The sequence below is a fragment of the Typopeltis vanoorti genome, chromosome 10 (genome assembly GCF_054136105.1).
Source record: "Typopeltis vanoorti isolate ZY-2024b chromosome 10, IOZ_Tvanoo_1.0, whole genome shotgun sequence".
Classification (NCBI taxonomy): domain Eukaryota; kingdom Metazoa; phylum Arthropoda; class Arachnida; order Uropygi; family Thelyphonidae; genus Typopeltis; species Typopeltis vanoorti.
In genome coordinates this window covers 53670042-53693041 of record NC_143558.1, presented here as the reverse complement: position 1 = coordinate 53693041, position 23000 = coordinate 53670042, and the positions used below count along the sequence as shown (strand labels likewise).

Sequence of the window (23000 nt, the reverse complement as noted above, 5' to 3'; positions counted from 1 at the left end):
GGTTGTATGAAAAAAAGAAACAAAACACCTGCCAAACTACATTAGCTCAATTCTTTGTTAAGTAGAATAATAAAATTTATATTCTGAATATGTTTTATTGTCTTTCAGCTTCATGGTTTTCTTTTAACTAGGCCCTGAGACATACCTTAATTCTTTTATAAAAAAATTAAGGTTCAAAAAAGAAATTTGAGGAACGAAGTATACTTTTTCCCATAGGTTATTATATTCGATTAGTGCATTTTCGATTAATGTGCCTGTTTTAAAGAACGCATTAGGCGCATTAATCGAGGGATTGCTGTAGTTTATGGTAATGACAGTATGATAAAGTCTAATGCATGTATCTGAGTAGCATAAAATGTTTATCAAAGAGGGATGAGAAGATATCACAGAAACAAAAGGGCTGAATGATCATAAACTTATCTAAAATGTGAAAAGAGTGTGACAATTAATTCAGTCCAAGAGACAATTAAGTGTATAGTTAAATTTAGACAGTAAGGCAGAACCAGAGAAACAGTTAGGGAGATGTTGATAGATGATTTAGGAATGAGAAAAATTTCTACAAAGATGGTTCTGAATTTTGAGTGAAGATCAAAAACAGCAACAGCTTGATATCTGTTCTGCTCTTTCTTCACAATTGGCTGTTTGTCATAGAATTATTATTGGCAATGAAACCTGGTGCTTTCAGTACAACCCTGACCCAAAATGCCACAGCATGCAATGGAAAATCAGGTAGACAATGAGAAAACATTGTCTTTGCCAAGACATAAAAAGGCAATCATGACAATGCTTGGCTTTTTGATTCAAAGGACACTGTTCACTTCTTGTGACTTTAAGCTGTTCCCCACACTGAAGAATGTCTTGAAAGGAGACAGGCATTCTGACATCCAATGTTAATGACAATAATGAAAAACAATAAAGATGAGTTCCAGAAATGTTTTGAATAATGGCGGTATTGTCTGATTAAGTATATTTCTGCACAAGGGGATTACTTTAAAAGTGACAGTAGCCACTAGTCCCCAGGTAAGCAAACAGTTTTTACATGCACATTCTGAGAATTTAACTGTCACACTTTGTACAACTAGAAAGGCTTGAAATACTTAATAATAGGAGTTCATGCTTCTTGTAAAGGCTGGTTTGTTTCTCATCTTACATTAGAATTTGGGTACAGTTTCTTTATTAATGACAACAAATTCACATTGCTGACTGGTACTGGTACATCAGTGACATGTGGGAGAATGGTTAAGATAAAGAAACCTTTTGATGTTTTTTTGAAAAACTGAAAGTTGTGGTCACAACTTCTAGTTGTTCCAAAGAGCAGAAGTAGATGGAATGAAAGAGGAAGGCAAGAAGTTGGTTTGGAATTTATCAGCAGTTCTTCATGTGTAAAGTCAAGGGAAAGTGAATGGGATGGCAGCCAGTTTAGCAGAACAGAAATCAGAATACTTATGAGAAAGTGAGAGAGACATGGTGTGGTGTGTGTGTGGGTGGGTGGGGGGGGGGGGAGGTTATCAATTAACCAGACTGCCCTCTTCTGGATAGCATTATATATTTTTAGAGATTTTTCTATCTACACCACCTTAGAACAATATTCTAAGGCAAGATGGATTTGGGATTTATACAATATTGGAAGTTATATAAATGAGAAGTAGTGTCGTGAATGAAAAAAAAATGCCATTTTTTTTTGTTTGGGAAGGGGGGATTTGGAAGGATTTCAGGAATGCCATCACCATCCCCTACGTCCAGGGTACACTTGAAAAACTGCCAGGTTCTTAAAAAAATCAACCCTTGCACAGCTTTCAAGCTCCACTGAAAACTTGCTGCCCTTATCCATACCACTAAAGATGAGCTTCCCTCCTCTCTCAGTGCCTGGAATATTAAAGTGCCCCAGTTCCTACAAGTCGGCATACTTTGGACAGAGAGGCAGATCAGCTAGCATCTGCATAGATGGATACAAAACATACACCTGCAATCACAACTGTGGTCAATCTGGTCTTGCAGACCATGTATTGGATACCACTCACATGATCTGGAAAAATAACCAACATTCTCCATCACAGTAAATTTTAAAAAGAAAGACTGCTTTTGGAATATGCAGCTCAGAAATCACGAAATTAAATAAATACAACTGCAGGAAGCTTCCAAAAATTTGGGAAAAATTAATCCTCAGAGATCCCAATTTAGAACCCTATGCTGCCTGTAAACATCCATAGAGAGCACCCCACCTAGACTGGACTTTAGCGTCAGACCCACTTGTTTCATTTATTGTGTTTCCTTTGTGTGTAAATGAACACTCCCTGAAGAGGACTCAGTGACCAAGGCAAAATATTAGAAGAATTAAAATAGTTTTTCATCCTTTCTTAATGCTGTTAATACTCCATTAAACCTCAACATTAGGAACCCATACTATAACATTCATCCATTAACACTCACATTATACCATTCACTACATTCATCCGATATATACTCTACATCAAGCTATTCAGTTCAACCTATTCCATAAAAGAAATAAACCTTCAACATATCCCATTGCCTTCACCACAGTTCCTTCAAAAGTAACAGAAGAAATTATTAGTTCTTTACCAACTAAAAAAAAATATATATATATATATATATATCATTATCATCAAATTCCTGACATGTACACTCAAAAAGGTGGACAGGATATTATGATAGTACTACATAAAGAACTTACATCATAACTAACTTCCTGTCAACATTTTCCTCCAAATTAATCTGTTATCTGTCAAGACTCCAACAGTATCGGATGTTGTATTTCTTTCTTCTAAGGCAATTTTTATTGTATCAATCCACCTATATCTTGGTCTTCATCTGGGTCTTTTTCCTACCAACAAGGCAGAAAACATTTGTTTTGCTAATCTTTCCTCTCCCATTCTGTTTAAGTGACCATACCACCTGAGCTCTCTGCTAACAATGTCAAGTTCTTTCCTAATATCTTCGTTTTTAATATGATATTGCCATTGATGTCATCTCTTCATGCCCATAATCTTTCTCAGGACTCTCATAATCTCTGGTCTTGTCAAGTGTTTTATTTTTAACCCAGCTCTCAGATCCATAAGTTAAAATTGGTTTGAACACTGTCTTGTATACAGCTAATTTAGCACTTTGACTAATTTCTCTCTTATTTGGTATAAATTTATTCAGTAGACTTCCTACCATACCAGTTTGTAGATTTTTGCTATTTCCATATTTAATTTACTATCTTCACTAAAAAAATATATACATAAAATTAATAAAACCAGAAAAAAAAATCCTTAGCCCGCCCATGGTATAAAATGTGTACTGGTTTACAAATAACCTTTTGTGGGTGGGAGCAACATAAAAAAAAAAACTATTGACCACCAATTAATCAGTGATTACTTGTATGGATTTTGCTGCACTCTCTATTCATAGCAGATTGTGCCAGCTTCACCAACCTTTAGACACAAACTCATAGAAAGGTTTGTAGAAACTGATGTGGTCATCCTAAGATTTTCAGGATATTTTATTGCGTCCGGCAGAAAGGTCTGCTTAGGAAACTGCCACCTTATGGTCTACTACTCCACTTTTTGCAATTAGAGTGTCAGTTTCTTCTGGTCACTCACTTGCTATGAGTCATGGTGGATGTTGTCCTTTCTTCGATTTCTTCACCAATTCCAGTATAGTCTAAGACTCAGTACTTTCACCCATACTTTCCCATTTTCATAAATGACCTTCTCTCACCAAATTCAAATCGTATCTATAGTTTTACTGATGAGAGTACATTTCTTTCCTCTTTTTCATCTGACAAAACTCATTAAATATTCCTAGATATGAAATTCTACATATCAGTACCTTTTTCAGGAAAAGCTTTTCTGCTTGCTTTCCACCTCTCCTCATTCACCTTTGATAATACTGATATCATTCGCTCAAAACATATATCTGTAATCACAGCTATGGTCAATCTGGTACTGTGGATCACGTCTTGGATACCACTCACAGGATCTTCTGGAAAAAACCACCATGCTCCATCACAGTAAATTTTAATAAGAAAGACTGTTTTTGGAATCTGCAGCTGCACTCAGAAATCAACCAAATTTGAATACGGATGCAAGAAACTGCCCAAAATGTGGGAAATATTAATCCTCAGATGCCTGTTTCATTTATTATTCTGTTGCTTTTATGTGTGTGCATGCTTGTGCACATTACAAGTGTTCACTTGTACTCCCTAAAGATGTCTCAGTAACTAAACAAAATATTGGAAGAATTAAAATAGTTTTTAATCCTTTTTTAGCGCTGTTAATACTCCATTAAACTTCCAACATGATATCCTCTAGCACTTAAGTCTTAACACACACACATATATAGTATTCATCTTAATGGATGAATGGTACGGTATGAGTCAAAATGGATAAATGATATAGTATCGATCTTAATTCTGGAGCAAGTTTTAAGAAGCAAGAATACAATAAGGATAACAAAACTTGCTGGTCAATCCAAAAAAGTTGGGGGGGGGGGGGGATTCTGTTGGAGATCAGCCTTGTTTTGGGATGATTTCAGGCATTAACATCTACATGTGTGGGAAGTGAAAACATAATGGACAGAAGTTATGCCCAATGGCCTTAGAAAGTTATCAGAAAGCCTGATGTTTAAGCAGAAAGCAAATTTTCTGTGCTTGGCTTCTTTTAAAAATCTGATATGGATCTGTTGATGGTCTTTTTTGCAACAGTTATATGCCAATTTTGTCTCACAGATTTGTTTCATATGGGTAATTTACATTTCATGGAAAACCAAGATGGTTTGAGTGAAATGGTGAAAGCCATCATTCCAGTAAATTATTATTTCAGTTGTTTAAGTTGGAACTTTTGTGTGAATCATAACAACAACAGCAATCAGCCAAGAGGAGTAAAAATACCTTAGGCCATCCCACATGGGATCAAGGTAGTGACGAAGAATAGAGAAATAAATGCAGGTGTGCAGGATGTTCCGTACTTAAGTTTTAAATTTGGAAAAGACATGACACGGTGCCAAAATAAAAAATTGTTCATAACACTACAATTATTATTATTATGGGCAGCTCCAAGGAAGACTTAGACTCATCGAGGGAGGCCCAACATCATGTCAAGAACAACTATTCAACATTCACACAGTATCTATCATACTTCACCTTGAACTCATTTACAGTCATGGCACCCACAACAGACTCTGGCAGCTTATTCCACTCATTCACTACTCTCCAAGTAAAAAAACCTAGCTCTAACACCCTTGCTAACCACACTCCTACCAAGCTTCCATGGATGGCTCCTAGTCCTCCCACTACCAGTCCTATTCTCAAAAATATCTTCTGAATTAATCTTATAGAAACCCTTCAGTAATTTGAATGTCTCAATCATATCACCCCTTTTCCTCCTATCAACCAATTTCTGTAGCCCACAAATCTTCAACCTGTTCTCATAAGGTTCATTCCATAGACCTGCTATTATCTTGGTCACTCACCCATCTCTGGATCCTCTCCACCTCCTCCCCATCAAGAAAAAACCCTGGCGCCCATATCTGAGCACAGTATTTTAGATGAGGTCTTATCAAGGCTCGATACAGAGGAACAATAACCTGTTTGTTTCTGCTCGTTAAAGTGTTTTTCAGCAACCAAGTGATTTGATGAGCTGATTTTGCCACTTTTGCGATGTATCCCCTGAACTTCAACTCCCTATCCGCCAACACTTCCAAATTCCTGGTCTCGTCAATCTCCTGGAGTACAGTTCCACCAATGTGATACTGTACTCCAGGTGGAGTACAGTTCCACCACTGCTGCTAATCTTTTCACCCCAAAATGCAAAACCTTACATTTTTCCACATTAAATTGACATCCATTCTCCTTAGCCCAGTCCTCCAAACTATCCAAATCATCCTGCAAAATTTTGACATCCTGAGCATTCACTATTGCTCTACCTAACTTTGCATCATTTGCAAACAGATGCACAGTTCCTCTCAGATCCTTTCCTATATCATTAATGAACAAAATAAACAGTAGTGGTTCAAAAACAGAACCCTGCGGCACACCGCTAGTCACAGGCCGTCTTTTGGACTCTACTCCTGAATAAACCACTCTCTGATATTTCTCCATCAACCACCTTCCTATCCATCTCACCAACCCTATATCCATTCTCATATGCTGCAGTTTACTGATTAGAATTCCATGTGGTATCCTATTAAAGGATTTAGCAAGATCCAGTAGAATCACTGTAAACCCGTTATCCTTATGCAATTCAGCTCTCACTGCGTTATAGAATGTGAGAAAGTTACTGAGGCATGATCTACCCTTTACAAAACCATGCTGTCCCCTATACAGTATCCCATTTTCATCTATATCTTGTATTTTCCTCTTGAACTATTTTTTCCAAGACCTTGACAACAATTCCTGATATGCTGATCGGCCGGTAATTTTCAACAGCAATCTTGGAACCTTCTTTATGCAGTGGAACTATTTTCCCCTCTTTCCACCCTCTTGGGACTAACCCAGACCCGAGACTCAAATTAAACAAAATGGTCAGAGGCACTGACAATTCTTTAGCCGCTTCTCATATGATGACACGAGCTAGTATACCATCCAATTCCGCAGATGAATTGACATTGAGGTTTTGTAATAGACTATTCACCTCCACTTCATTCACCACAATTCCCATATAAGCTGTTGGTTCTTCCATTTTTGCAATGTCACCACCTGGATGATATACTCTTGCAAAGTGCTCACTCAGTAATTCTACTATATCAACTGATTCTGTTACCTCCCTGCCATCGGCATTCTTTAAAATCAATCTACCATATACATTTTTTCTTTTACTTGCAACATATTGAAAAAACTGTTTGGGATTCTCTTTAGCCTGCATGGCTAATGTTCTTTCATAATCCACTTTTGCTTTTCTTACCACACTTGTTACCCCTCTGGCCTTTATACTGTTCATGTGTCTGCCGGTCACTTTTCTCCTTAAATTCCCTCCACAGTTGTTTCTTTTTTTGCAGCTCAAGCTTAATGGTGTTATTCATCCATTTAATCCCTACTTGATTTATTATTCGGACTCTAGGTATACAGTCAGCCATTGCTTCCTGCAAACACTTCTTAACCGACTCCTATGCACTATCAACATCCAGCCCTTGCAGTTTTACATGCCATGGCACTGAACCAATCAAACTCCTAAGCTTGTCATACTTACCAGCCTGATAATTCCACATGTACCCTGTCTTAATTGTAAATTCCACACCTTTAGCCACTTCCCAAGTCAAGTGAACATCATGCAAAATGTAATTTACATTTAAGGTGTAATGGAATAACAGTCAAGACAGTGTGACTGATGTAAAAATCAGTCACACTATCTTGACTGTTATTCAAAATCTAATGGATTGCATTATGAAGGAAAGGATCATTAATCTCAGCACTTTAGTTATATTCCTAAAATAAAAAAAAAATGAATAATTGCTGTAACAAATTTCATATCAAAATTAGCAATAAAAGACTATGAAAACATGTAGAAGCATTGAAAATATCAGCAGCATCCTCAATGGAGAAAGAACAAGTGAAACATTTCAATTATTTAGGCACAGATTTCAATATAGATGGTGAATCAAATAAGGAAACAGTTAACAGAATAGGCAAAGCTGGTATAGTAGGGAGTCAAATGAATAAATTTATATGGAATGAGAAAGAAATTAGTCAAACACTACACTAGCTGCAAACAAGACAGTGTTCAAACCAATTTTAGTTCAAGGACCAGAGAACTGGGTTAGAATTAAAACAACTTATTACAGACCATAGATATGAGTTCAGAGAAAAATCAGGAGAGTGAACAGATTGAGAGTATTAGAAAGGAACTTGACTCTGTTAGCAATCAGAATGTGTGAGCCAAGTTAATCTATAATGGTATGATCACTTAAATAGAAGAGTAAAGATTAGCAACACAGTTGTTTGATGGCACAATGGCAAAAGATGCAGAGGAAGACAAGTATCTAGGTGGATTGATGTAGTTGGAAGTGCCTTAGAAGACCAAAATATAAGGTCTAACAATGATTCAAATTTAGAGGAAAATTGTCTTTCAATAGAATGTTAATAATAACAAACTTTTCATGTAATACTATCATGGTATCCCGTATTCCCATTGAGGGTACATATCAGGAATTTGATGCTTTAAAAGGAGTGGTCACAAGAAGGTTTCCACACTACATTAAAGTAGTTATGACAAACAGCAGTTTGCAAAACACTCAGGTGGTTTAACAATTTTTGAACATCATCATCAATAAAGACAAATCAGCTTTTGATAAGATAACAAATTCACACACACACACACACAATATATATATAAAGCGAACAGACTTATGATGAAACCCCTGATGGACCAAGAGGATGACCTAAGTGACTGGGTGTAGCACGTAAGTGAGCTTGCATACTGGTATCAGTAATATTTCCCAATGGGGTGAAAGTTATCCAACACCTCCAAAAATATCCACTTGAACAGCAATTCTGTTGACAGAGACAGCTTGTTGATACTGGAATATATCAGTATACTGGAATGCATAATTTCTTGGAGCCTGTCACAGATGGGATATAACAGAAGACTATCACCTAGTTCTATTTCTAATGTAATGGAACTAGTGTGTTAGATGTTTGCATTGCTACCATAACATAACTGTCAGTTATGGCGAGTGTTTTCTTCGCAAAAATTAGATCCCAAGATACAAGGGGGTGTACTGTATGAATGCCACAAACTACTTGCATACTGTTACCAGATGTAAACCTTCCTGTGCAGAGAGTATCCATCTCGAATAGGTTACTTCCAGCAAAGATAATGCATCAAGCTGCTCAGACTGTGGCAATGCATGCCCATTTAGGTTAGATGTGCTGTCGTGTGGCTTATGCAACTACAAAATTCACATCAGTTTGGCTGTACGATTGCATTTTTATCGATGTATGAAAATTTTAAGTGTGCATAGCACATCAGCACTCCTCCTAACTGGTCCAATGCAATTAATTGTAGGATAACTTGGAATACTTTAATTTATCAATTAAATTTCTGACACGTTTAAATACAGTTATATAATGCACACAGAAATCTGAAAAAGTAATCACTTGAGAAATTATTATTTTGAAATAATTTTGAAAATGTTCTGAGAATATAAGGATGACTTGACATATTCAATTCACTAGCTCACTAAATTCTGAGCATCTGTTAACAATAAGCTTTTTGTAACAAAGATATGCCACAGAAGATCAAATATCAACAGTGGGATGTGATCATGTTTATGTGAACCAGCATCCCTGTGCTAGTTCACTCAAACATCCCATGGTATAAATTATAATTAATCTGAAAGTATACATGAAAAATATTAGTGTATAATGTATAAGTAATAAAAATCAATTTCTCTATAGCAGGGATGTATATTCCAGGTGTGTGGTGCACACCCACAGAAATAGCAATATCACTGATATTATATTTTTGCATTTATTCCTGTTAAAGTCTCCTCTAATTGTTTTCTGGCTTTGTGTGATTCCTAAAATTAAGTAATATACTAATGAAGAGGACACTTTTTTGGTGCTTGAACATTGCATCACATTCGCATTAATAGCCTGGATGTGCGGTCACAAATACAGACACATTTGAGTCCTTTGAACAGACATACAGATGGACAGATGGTGCAGCGGTTTTAAACCATCCAGAAGGCGAGGCAGGGTATGCACTGAGACAATTACACCCAGAAACCAGTGGCTATTGTTGGTTAATTTGTCAACCAATCCAATTGAATGTTGTCATTTGTCATGAGTTGTTGTTTTTGTTTTCTGAGTGTCATGTGTTTTGCATGTGTGACGTGTGAACTGACGTAAACTTAGGACACCTATATACACAAGTTTTTAATATATAATTTTCTATAAATAATTTATAACTTTTCTGCTCATATTTACAATGGGAAACAGTGTTGACAATCTACTAATGTCCCATTTTCTGCCAGAGCTTTTGCAGATTGTATGAATATAGTCAAAGGTGGTTGGAACTTGTGAATAAATAAGTAAAAATGAGTGATTTCAGCCTTTCTTTGGTTCAATCCATAAAAATAATAATTTCTCAAGTGATTACTTTTTCAGATTTCTGTGTGCATTATATGACTGTATTTAAAACAGTGTCAGAAATTTAAGTGATAAATTAAAGTATCCAAAGTTATCCTAAATCAATTGCATTGGACCAGTTAGGAGGAGTGCTGATGTGCTATGCACACTTAAAACTTTCATACATCAATAAAAATGCAATCATACAGTTGAACCGATGTGAATTTTGTAGTTGCATAAGCCACACGACAGCACATACAACCTAAATGAATTTAAGGGAAGGTATGATAGCTGGTTTGGGTGATTTATAGCCTCCCTCGATGAGTCCTTGACTTCCTGGAGGTCTCAGATAATAATAATAATTATAATTTTTGTATAAATTATAGTGGAAAGCTGATATGTTTTACATTTCAACAAGATTAACCTTTATATATATATATATATATATATATATATATATATATATTAATGTTCATTATTTACTTGGTAGAACTGTATATAAAAAAGGAAATTAAATGACTTTATACCGAGAATGACAAATTTATTTTTAAGATACAACTAGTTTCGTTGAAATACAACTTCTTCAAGTATCATTGGCAAAGAGTAAAATAAAAATAACAAACACATGAAAAAATACATTAACAGAACTAGTATAAAACAAGTACATTTAAAAGGAATGCGTGCTAGAGTTCCAACTGAAGTTGATTACTTGCTGACATATTTCTTAAAGATTTTGAAGAAAAAGCTATTAATTCCTCACCTCTTAAACCTAAAGTTTGGTATCGTTACATTGACGCTGTATTTCTCATCTGGGAACACGGTATCAACAAACTCAACCTTTTTCTGGACCACCTCAACAAGTTTCATCAGAAAATCAACTTCACCTGTGAACTAGAATCTGACGAATGTCTTCCCTTTCTGGACTTAAAACTTACGAGATGCGCTGAGAACATCAAAATCTCCATTTTTAGAAAACCCACTCACACAGACAGATACCTTCATGCTTCTTCCCATCACTACCCTCCACAAAAGTTTGGTATTATTTCAACCCTGGCACATCGTGCCAGATCTTTATTAACAGATGAAACAGAAATTGAATATGAACTCAATTTTCTTAAAAAGTCTTTCATTAACAATGGATTCTCTCTTAAAAGGATTAATAAATTTCTCTCTGTCCTCCACTCAACTGCTCTTGAAGATTCTTCTCCACCAAGAGGTTTTATTTCGTTACCATACATCAACTCTCTCACCCCAAAACTGGCAAAAATGCTTCACTTGCTTCACTACGTTCCCTAAACTTCGCTCCATACTAAGTAGACCTAAAATGAAACATCTTCCTACTCAGTATCCAGGAGTCTATAAAATTTTGTGTGATTGTGGCAAGCCATATTATGGCCAAACTTCTAAATCCATCCTTTTACGCATGGAGGAACATCAAAGAGACATTTCTTACAACAGAACCAGAGCCAGCACTCTCTCTAGCCACGTTCTCTTCTCCGTCAACGCAGATGATGGCTGCCAACACATCGTTGATTGGCAAAAAAACTGTAATATCCATGTGTGCTATGATGAACTGGAAAGAAGAATAATTGAATCTAAAGAAATATCACTTGATTCATCTCATATTAATAACAGCCTTAGCTATAATATTTCTGATGCGCACATTGCCACTGTCCAATACTAGCGCACTAATACCAGCTCACGCAAGTAATCAACTTCAGTTGGAACACTAGCACGCATTCCTTTTAAATGTACTTGTTTTATACTAGTTCTGTTAATGTATTTTTTCATGTGTCTGTTATTTTTATTTTACTCTTTACCAATGATACCTGAAGAAGTTGTATTTCAACGAAACTAGTTGTATCTTAAAAATAAATTTGTCATTCTCAGTATAAAGTCATTTAATTTCCTTTTTTATGTATATATGTTAAAAATATCAAGCAATTTTAAACCTGGTTTTACTCCATTTCCCAAGTAAGCAAACAGACAAACAAGTCAAGTTTGCACCTGCAAGTGATGCAAGTCTAGCTGATCCTACAGGTAGTGAAACCAAGGCAATTCGTGGTAAAGGTGGCATAAGCTCTGATCACTAATCTTAATATTTACCCTTAATGCCAAAACACATCTCCAAGGAGGGGATGTATGATGTTTTGTATTAAAGGCAAGGGGCCACTACCCAGACAGGTTTCGACCTTTATTGAGGTCTCATCAGTGGGAGCCAGGCTAGAAATACCAAGATTTAGTAATACAGAGCTTATAAGTATTTTACCAGAACAAGTTACCATAAGGTGTTTTAACTTTATTAAATAAAAATCTCTGGAGGAGATATAAATGTAGAAAGTATTTTACCTTGGGTATAATAAATGTTAAAAATACCAAGCAATTTTAAACCTGGTTTTACTCCATTTCCCAAGTAAGCAAACAGACAAACAAGTCAAGTTTGCGCCTGCAAGTGATGCAAGTCTAGCTGATCTTACAGGTAGTGCAAGACCAAGGCTGGGAAATGGAGTAAAACCAGGTTTAAAATTGCTTGGTATTTTTAACATTTATTATACCCAAAGTAAAATATTTTCCACACACACACACACACACACACACACACACACACATATATATATATATATATAAAGGTTAATCTTGTTGAAATTTAAAACATATCAGCTTTCCACTACAATTTATACAAAAATTATAATTATTATTATTATCTGAGACCTCCAGGAAGTCAAGGACTCATCGAGAGAGGCTATAAATCACCCAAACCAGCTATCATACCTTCCCTTAAATTCATTTATACTAGATACACTCACTACCCATAAAGGCAAATTATTCCACTCACTCACTCACTGCTCTCTGGGAGAAAAACGTAACTCTTACCCCTTTCTTGACTGTGAACAACCTTAACTTCTATGGATGCCCCCCCATGTTCTCTCCCTGTCTTCCATCTAAAAAAAATTTCATCAGTTGAATGCTATAACATCCATTCAAAAGTGTATAGACCTATATTATATCACCCCTCTTTCTCTTGTTAACCAGTCTGTAATCCACATACTCGCAATCTGTCCTCATAATCTAAATCCCATAATCCTCTTTGCACCCTTTCCACAGCTTCTTTATCCCCTTGGAACCCAGGAGACCAAATCTGCACACAATAATCCAGGTGTGGTCTTATCAAAGCCTTATAAAGAGGGAAAATGACTTCCTTATCCTTACATGTCAAGGTTCGCTTCAACATAGCAATTAGCCTCTGAGTTGTATTTGCAACTTTTGCTATGTGGCCTTTGAACTTTCAATTCTTATCCACCAATCCCTTGCTTTTTCAGTTTCTTGTAGCATAACCCCGTTAATATAATATGCCACTGGAACTCTAATCATGCCAAAATGCATAACTTTACACTTACTAACATTAAAATTGACAGCCATTTTCATTTGTCCAGATTTCCAGTCTATTCAAATCATTTTGCAATTGCTGAATATCAGTAGCATTCTTAATTGCCCTGCCTATCTTTGCATCATCGGCAAACAATTGCACATCTGATGATAGACCTTGCTTGATGTCGTTAATGTATAGATTGAACAATAATGGCCCAAAGACTGAACTCTGAGGTACACCACTGGTTACCTTAAAACTGGCAGATTCATACCCACTGTATACCACTTTTTGATATCTATATGTCAACCATTCCCTGATCCAAGTCAAGAGTTTATATTCTGATCCCATATTCTCCAGTTTATGCAACAGCCTTTCATGTGATATCCTATCAAATGCATTAGAAAAATCGAAAATTATCATAGTGTATCCATTCCTTTTATCCAACTCAGCTGTAACATTGTTATAAAATATGAGCAAATTGCTAAAACATGACCTTCCTTTAGTAAACCCATGCTGCTCTTTGCAGAGTATAGCTTATTTGTCTACCCATTTCTGTATGCAAGTTCTTACCAACTTCTCTAAAATTTTCACTACCACACCAGAGATACTAATAGGCCGGTAGTTAGACATATCAGTTTTTGCACCACCCTTGTGCAATGGAACTATATTACATTCCTTCCATTCCTGTGGTATCATTCCTAAACTGAGACTCAGGTTATATAAATGTGTGAAAGGCCTAGCCAATTCAGCTGAAAATTTCTTTAGCAAATGGGATGATATTCCATCTGTCCCTATTGACAAATTCTTATCCAGGTTATGCAACAGCTCCTCAACCTCATTTTCATGAACCTCTAACTCTTCACTCAACATAGCAGTAACACTGTGCATCATGCTACATACACCTGGTTGATATATCTTAGCAAAGTGAGCAATCATTAATTGAACAATCTCCTTAGCTTCTGACACTCATATACCATCTGCATTCAATAGTTATTTTTCCACATTCATTCTTTCTTTTGCTTGAGACATAACAATAAAATTATTTTGGATTGCTTTTAGCTTGCATGGCCAATTTCTTTTCATACTCCATTTTAGCTTTTCTCACAATACTCGTTACTTTTCTGGCCTGAGCTTTATATATTTCATAACTCCTCTCACTCTTAATCTCATGATATTCTTTCCACATCAACTTCTTCTTGTGGATCTCTAGCTTAATAAGGCTGCACATCCATTTCACTCCCAACCTATTTATTCTTCGAACACTAGGGACACATTCAGATACCGCCTCATTCAAGCACTTTTTCAACGATTCCCATGCATTGCTGACATTTTTTCCATTCAGTAACTGATACCATGGGACCAAAGATAGTACTCTTCTAAGTTGATCATAATTTCCTGCTTTGTAATTTAGCATGTAGCCTGATTTAATTGGCACTTCAATACAATTAGATACTTCCCAAGAAAGTACAACATGATTGCTGTCACCAATTGGTGGTAAAATAGCCATATTCTTAACAGAGATCCCTTCTGATGCTATGAGCAAATCTAACACTCTTTGACCTCGAGTTCCTTCTTTCATATGCTGCTTGAGAAAGTTATCTCGCAACAATTCAATAAATTCCTGTTCTTTCTGATCATGAGATTTCTCTTCTACCCAATCAATGTTTGGAAAATTAAAGTCACCCATAATGATCATTCGCTTGGTACCCATTAGGAAATTGGCGATGCATTTCTTCATCCCCTACAACTGAGCTGCCAGGTCTGTAGCAACATCCCACCATATATTTCATTCTGTTAACCTCCACTTCACACCAAATAGACTCAAACTCATCGCTACATGGAACATTGTTACCCTCATTGTTTTCTTGTGTTTCTACCCTAACTGGAGTTAAGTCATCTGATATCATTAGTAGCACTCCTCCTCATCTCTTCTGTCATTCCTAAAAATAGTACATCCGTTACACTCGATCCCACTTACCATATCTGATTCTGATATCCAGGTTTCACTAATGCCAACAATCTTCAATCATATCATATTCAATAAAGCAACAAATTACATATTAATAAATTAAAGACTTAATTCTGTACGTTAGTCAAGTAAATAATAGTTTAATATCCGATGTTTCACTGACTAATATCTGTCAGCATTTTCAAAGGATACACTGGCAAGCAATAGAAAGTAACAAAAACTAGGAAACTAACCGACAATTCTAAAAATTATATAAAGTTATCACCGTGCATGATAACAATATGACACGTGATACAATATGCGTGTCGCAAGTACAACGTTTTATTTGTTGAGATATTTATTGTAATTTTCATGAAAGTTCATCTCTTTTTGGTTAAATGATCTGATTAAATTACATACTGATTTATATATTGATTAAAAATATTTTAAATACATAAAATACATTACTTTTGAAGTGATGATATTCCATAAGATATCTGGTTCACAAAACTCTGTTTCATCATTAATCACGAGCTTTTTCTGTTTAAGAAAGAAAAAAAGTACTTTTCTCCATACAAAAATAATACAGATCGGGAAACAAGTGAAATCAAACTCTCATATACAAAATAATACAAAAGAGACAAGATAATTAACTACCCAGTAAACTGATAATACCTTTAATTTTAAATTTTAATGGAACTAAAGAAAATCACACTACTTCTATATAGATCATCAGGAGTAAGGAACCAGTGGCCTTTTGTATGCAACTTCAAATGCATATATCATTCTCTCAAAAATCATTCTGCACTACGTGTTCCCAGAACTCATAAGGCCCATGTCAAGGACTTTGTAAAGAGGAATTTAATTGCTTGAGTGATATGGACAGCTCAGTATGGAGATACTAAATTGGATGTATTACCACTGCAGATTTAATGGCAAATTTAAAACTGTTTAAAGAGGAAATATTATTATTTCAGCTAAGAAAGTTACCAATTAATTAATTTAATTATTTTAAACTGATTGCTAATATTATTTATACAAAGTTTTATTTTAGCTACGTACTTACCTTTATAAAACTTTTATTTAGAGATCCACCAAATTCAAACATAAATAAATAGTAATGGGGGTCAGAACTATTAACAAAGAAAACAGGATGTTTAATGAACAATGGAAGTTGATGTATTATGTAGCTTTTGTAGAATAAAAAATTGTTTTTACTCTGTGATGCAACAAATACAACAATGAAGAGCTAAATGCAAACTAGCACTATGAAACTCCCAGGTATAACAAATACATAACTGAAAGTTCATGTTTTCAAAAATTCAAAGGTGCAGAATGTAAAATTTGCACTTTTGAAACTGAAATGCCAGAAAAGACAACAGCAGTATTTGTTTAAAATGGTTAACAAACTGCATTCGAACTACTAAAACAATATATAAAATAGCACATAAACATAGGAAGAATGGTAAACAATATAATGTGGAAATCATATGGGAGTGCTTTGTAAAAGTTGTAACACATCTGGATACAGATAAGCAGGCAAGGCAACTACTCTTTCATGAAAAACAACAACCAATCAAAAGCAGAAATAGGATGTCAATGTTGCTGAACACCACAAATGTAAATTTTCATTTTCTGTATAACTGAAGATTTTCATTACCATGAAGAGCTACTAGTTTTGGCAATAGGGATGGGAAAATTGTGAGATTAACATTTTTATTTCTTTAAAGGAAAATGTATGGAAGCGAGACAATCGGTGTAGTATTTTCACGGAGGGATAGTGCACTTCCCAGGAACAAATTTCCTTGACAATTGGAAGTAAGTAATGATGTAGTTTTTTCATGAAATATTATCATAATATCCTGTACCTCCCACCTGAGGGTACATATCTGGAATTTGATGATGTTGAAAAAAAAAGCAACTTATCATCACCATCAAATTCCTGCCATGTATCCTCAAGGGGTGTACAGGATATGATAGCACTACATGAAAAAAATTACATCAATACTAACTTCCTATCTACAATTTTCCTCCAAATCAGTCTGTTACTTGTCAAGACTCCAACATTATCAGATCTTATATTTCTATCGTCTAAGGCACTTTGTACCGTATCAATCCATCTATATCTTGGTCTTCCTCTGGGTCGTTTTGCTGCCAACCTGGCAGAGAACACTTGTTTTGCTAATCTTTCTTCGTCCATTCTGTTTAAGTGACCATACCACCTGAGATTAGCTCTGCTAATGCATTCCAGGATGTTGACACTGTCAAGTTCTTCCCTAATATCCTCGTTTTTAATATGATACAGCCATTGATGCCATCTGTTCACGCCTATAATGTTTCTCAGGACTCTGATATCTGCGGTCTCTAGTCTTTGGTCAAGAGTTTTACTTCTGACCAGCTCTCAGATCCATAAGTTAAAACTGGTTTGAACACTGTCTTGTATACAGCTAATTTAGTGTTCCGACTAATTTCTCTCTTACTCCATATGAATTTATTCAATTGACTTCCTATCATACCAACTTTGCTGATTCTGTTGTCTATTTCTATATCTAATTTACCATCTTCAGTAAAAATCGTGCCTAAGTAGCTGAAACGTTTCACTTGTTCCACAGGTTCTCCATTCACAACACAGTTGACAATTTCAATGATTCGGCCTATTTTCATTGTCTTTGTATTTTTATTGCTGACCTTCATACTATATCTATTACAACAGCTACTCAATTTAGTCAGAGAATCCTGCAGATTTGTAGCAGATTTATTTCGAAGTATAGCATCATCCGCGTAAAGCAAAGAGCTGACATTAACATCTCCAATTTTGATATCATGTTTAATACCACTTTCCTTTATAATGTAATCCATATAGATAATGAATAACAGAGGGGATAATGTACATCCTAGTCTCACACCAGATTTAACATTAAACCATCTTCCAGTACTTCCTTCAATTCTAACTGCTGATTTACAACTCAAATAAAGACTAAGTATCGCTTGATATAATGCCCGATTGATACCATATAACTGCAGCGTATTGAATAGCTTCTCTCTTGGCACTTTGTCATATGCCTTTTCCAAATCGACAAAACTCAAATAGAGATCTTTGTTATATTCCCATGCTTTCTCAACTATTTGTCGTAAAGTGAAGATCTGATCCTGACAGCCTCTATTTGGCCTGAATCCAGCTTGTTCTTCACCAAGCTTTTCTTCCACAATTCTTCTCAACCGTTTCTCAAGTATACTTGCATAGATCTTGCCAGGAACACTCAGTAGGGAAATACCTCTGTAATTCTCACATTCAGTTTTATTTCTCTTTTTATATATGGGTACTATGAGAGCTCTACTCCAATCATTGGGAGTTCATCCCTCTGTCCAGGCTTTCTGAACTATGCAGTGCAGCCACTGTAACACTTTTACACCACCATACTTCAGCATTTCTGGTCAAATATCATCTACTCCTGCTGCCTTTCCACATTTCAAGCCTTTGATGGCTTTTTCTACTTCAAGTATGGATATGTATTCCTGCCTGCATGCCTAGTCAGTGTTTTTTACCACTGTGCTGTCATCAATTCTCTAAAAAAGCAACTGTATGTGATTAAAGATGTTGAAAGTTTATTTTTCACTTGGTTAGAGTATAATAAATTTAGTTTAATCCTTTATCCAAGTGTGAGCAAACAAAGTTTTCACCTGAAAGTATCTTCAGGACTGAGGTAAGGAGGTACACACCAGGGCAACTCGTTGCAAAGGTGGAGCAAGCTACCAATACTCCTGTCTCAGTATCTCCTATAATGCAAAACACATCTCCTTATGGATATGTCTAATTTGGCAACTCCTATAGGTAGAGATGACCTGCGAATGCTTCTGCCTGGTATCTCAGCTTGGGCCTGGCTCCCACTGAAGAGACCTCAATAAAGGTCGAAACTCGTCTGGGTAGTGGCCCTTCCCTTAATGCAGAACATTAGACATATCCATAAGGAGATGTGTTTTGCATTATAGTAGATACTGAGACAGGAGTATTGGTATCTTGCTCCACCTTTGCAACGAGTTACCACCTTACCTCAGTCCTGAAGATACTTTCAGGCGCAAACTTTGTTTGCTCACACTTGGATAAAGGATTAAACTAAATTTATTATATTGTATGTGATTAAAAAAAAACATGGTTTTTCAATGGATAGAAATAAAAAGATGAGTCCAAGATATGTATATCACTATTGTTATTTGGGATCTTATCAGAAAGAGTTATGGAAATAAAAAAAGAGTACTAGAAACACATCTGTCTATTGACATCAGGCAAAATTAGCATCATACTTTATGTATATTACAGATATATTATGCCCTAGATAGAGGTGCACAAGATAAGAAGAAATTTAGAACCACAAATAAAAATTACACATGAATTTTTGAGGATGTTAATAACATCCTTTTCATATCAAATTTATTTCAACACTTATTCAATTTACTCAGGAGTTCTTGCAGACTTGTGTATTTATTCAGAAAAATAACATCACTCTGCATAAACTAAAGTAAAGAAATTTAATACCACTTTCCTTCAAAATGTGATGTGATCCATATAGATATTGAATAACAGTAGAGATAATGTGCCACTCTTGTTGCACACCTGATTTAACAACAAACCAATGTACCTCCTTCAATTCTAACTGCTGACTTATGACTCAAAAAAAGACTAAGTATTGCTTGATATAATGCCCCTTTAACACCATACAACTGTAGCGTTTTGAATAGCTTCTTTCTTGGCACCTTGTCATATGTCTTTTTCAGATCTACAAAACTTAAATACAGATCTTTGTTATATTCCCATGATTTCTCAACTATCTGTTGTAAAGTGAAAATCTGATACTGACAGCGTTTATTTGGCCTGAATCCAGCTTGTTCTTCACCAAGCTTATCTTCCACAATCCTTCTCAACCATTTCTCAAGTATACTTGCATATATCTTACCAGGAACACTCAATAATGAAATACCTCTGGAATTATCACATTCAATTTTATTTCCGTTTTTATATAGGGTACAGTGAGAACTCTACCCAATCATCTGGAATTCGTCCCTCTGTGCAAGCCTTCTGAACTATGCAGTGCAGCCACTGTAAGACTTTTATACCTCCATACTTGAGCATTTCTGGTCGAATATCATCTACTTTTGCTGCCTTTCCACATTTCAGGCTTTTGATGGCTTTTTCTACTTCAAGTACGGATATGTATTCCTGACTGCATGCCTGGTCAATGTTTTTTTACCATGCTGTCATCGCTGCCTGTTTCATTTAGCAATTTCTCGAAGTAATTACTCCATACTTCAAGGATATCTTTTTCTCCTTCTCCTGTTTTCATATAACCTTTATCATCTCTAATTCCTTTTACAACACTTTTTCCTCCATTTCTTAGCTTCTTCAACAACCTCTAGAATATTTTGCGACCTTCTTGATATTTATCTATGTTCTTGCCAAAGTCCTCCCATGACTTTTGTTTAGCTTTCTTACATTTGTCTCTGTATTCGCTAAGAGCACAAGCTGATTTATTTGCCAAGAGCTTTTTGATATGCTGTCTTCTTTTCTTTCACTGCCTCTTTAACTTCCTATGTCCACCATGGATTTCTGATTTTTCTATCCTTGCAGACAACCTCACCACGTGCCTCACTGGCTGAATCAATCAGTGTTTTCTTCATCTTTTGAGAACAGGGCTTGGTTTTCCTGTTCTCAAACTCTTTCAATTTTTCTTGAATAATATTTGTGTATTTTAGTCTACAGTTCACCTCTGAGAACTGCTCAACTTTTATTCACTTTAAAACTTTCTTATATGTTCTTCTTTTCAATATGAAATTCAATTTTATCCTGCTCAAGACTAAACAGTGATCACTTCCAATTTCAAATCCTCTGTACACTCTTGTGTCCTGCACCAGTGGGAAAACATCACTGTCAACAATAACATAGTTAATGAGAGTTTTCTTATTCCTTGCCTCTTCTCTCCATGTGAATTTGTGCACATTTTTATGTTGGAACATGGTATTATGGTATTAGTAATAACCATGCCATATCCTGAGCAGAAATCCAACAGGTATTTGCCATTATTATTAGCTTTGCTCTTTTCTCCTAATTTTTCCAAAATATTTTTGTATGTCTGACAATCATTTCCTACTCTGCTATTTAGATCCCCAACAAGGACCAACTTTTCCTTTTTCATTGCGTCAGTTGCTTTCTCTAAAGCCTCAAAAAATTCCTCCACCTCTACCTTAGCAGAACCTTCTGTGGGACCATAGGCACAAATAAGTTTCATTGACCAGTTCCCCCATTCTCATATTTGCCCACATCATTCTAACTGTATGTAATTCCTAGTATTGTATGAATTAACTGTACTGATGTCCTATGATACTTAGGACGAAATATTATTATTATTATTATTATCATCATCATTATTATTCAGGCCTCCAAGGAGTCAAAAGACTCATCGAGGGAGGTCCTTCCTAAGAAATAAAGTCTGTCAAGACTCATCGAGGGGAGGTCCCCCCCCCCCTGAAAAACACCAAGTCTATCATACTACTCTTTAAACTCACTGACCGTTCTCGCTCCCATCACTCCATCAGGCAATGCATTCCACGGCTCAACCACCCTCCACACAAAGAAACCACTCCTTACCCTCTTGCTCAGAGTTTCCTTTCGTAACTTCCAGGGATGGCCTCTGGTCACCACTCCTTCCTGCTGATCAACCAAGCGAAAGAACTCCCCAGTGTCAACCCTGTAACCACCTCTCAACAGTTTAAAAGTCTCAATCATATCACCTCTCCTTCTATCCACCAAACTCTGCAGTCCACATTCTCTCAGCAGATCCTCATAACTATCCTTGTAAAGTCCTGAAACCATCTTTGTATCCTTTCCACAGTTAATTTATCCCCTTCAAATCCTGGGGACCAAATCTGAGAACAATAGTCCAAGTGTGGTCTGATCAGAGACTTATACAACGGAATAATAACCCTCTTATCTCTGCAGGTCAGTGTCCTTCACATAATAGCAGCAATCCTCTGTGTTACCTTCACCACCTTTGCAATATGTCCCCTAAACTTCAGGTTTCTATCAATCATCAACCCCAGATCTCTTGTCTCCCCTACTTCCTCCAGTATAACTCCTCCCATAGAGTATGCAGCATCCCATCGATGTTTCCCAAACCTCAAGACCTTACATTTTGCTGCATTAAACTGACACCCCCATTCATTTACTCATCTATCTAGCTTATTTAAATCCTCTTGCAGGGCTACCACATCTGCACTATTACTAATAATCCTTCCCAGCTTCGCATCATCTGCAAACAACTGAATATCCTCCCGCAATTCACTGGCTATGTCATTGATATAAAGGTTAAACAATATAGGTCCTAGTACTGAGCCCTGTGGGACCCCACTTGTAACCCTCTGCCTCCTGGAAACTGCTCCACCATACACAACTCTCTGATACCTATCAGACAGCCAATCCTGAATCCAGTTGACCAATCTGACATCCAGACCCATGTGCTGCAACTTAAATATCAGCTTATCATGTGGCACCCTGTCAAATGCCTTCGCCAAGTCTAAGAAAATTGCAGTATATGCCTTTCCCTCATCTAATGTTCTTGTAACTT

The 23000-nt window shown here is 36.1% G+C and overlaps 1 protein-coding gene across 1 annotated transcript in view; it reads right to left on the bottom strand.

Annotated features, from left to right (window-relative positions):
- Positions 1-23000, bottom strand: part of Cmtr1 (Cap methyltransferase 1) — a 378564-nt gene that overhangs the window by 256913 nt on the left and 98651 nt on the right. Inside the window, exon 7 of the mRNA XM_090398617.1 lies at positions 15853-15924. Within this exon, the coding sequence (XP_090254743.1) occupies positions 15853-15924 (72 nt within the window). The remainder of the gene's footprint in view (positions 1-15852; positions 15925-23000) is intronic.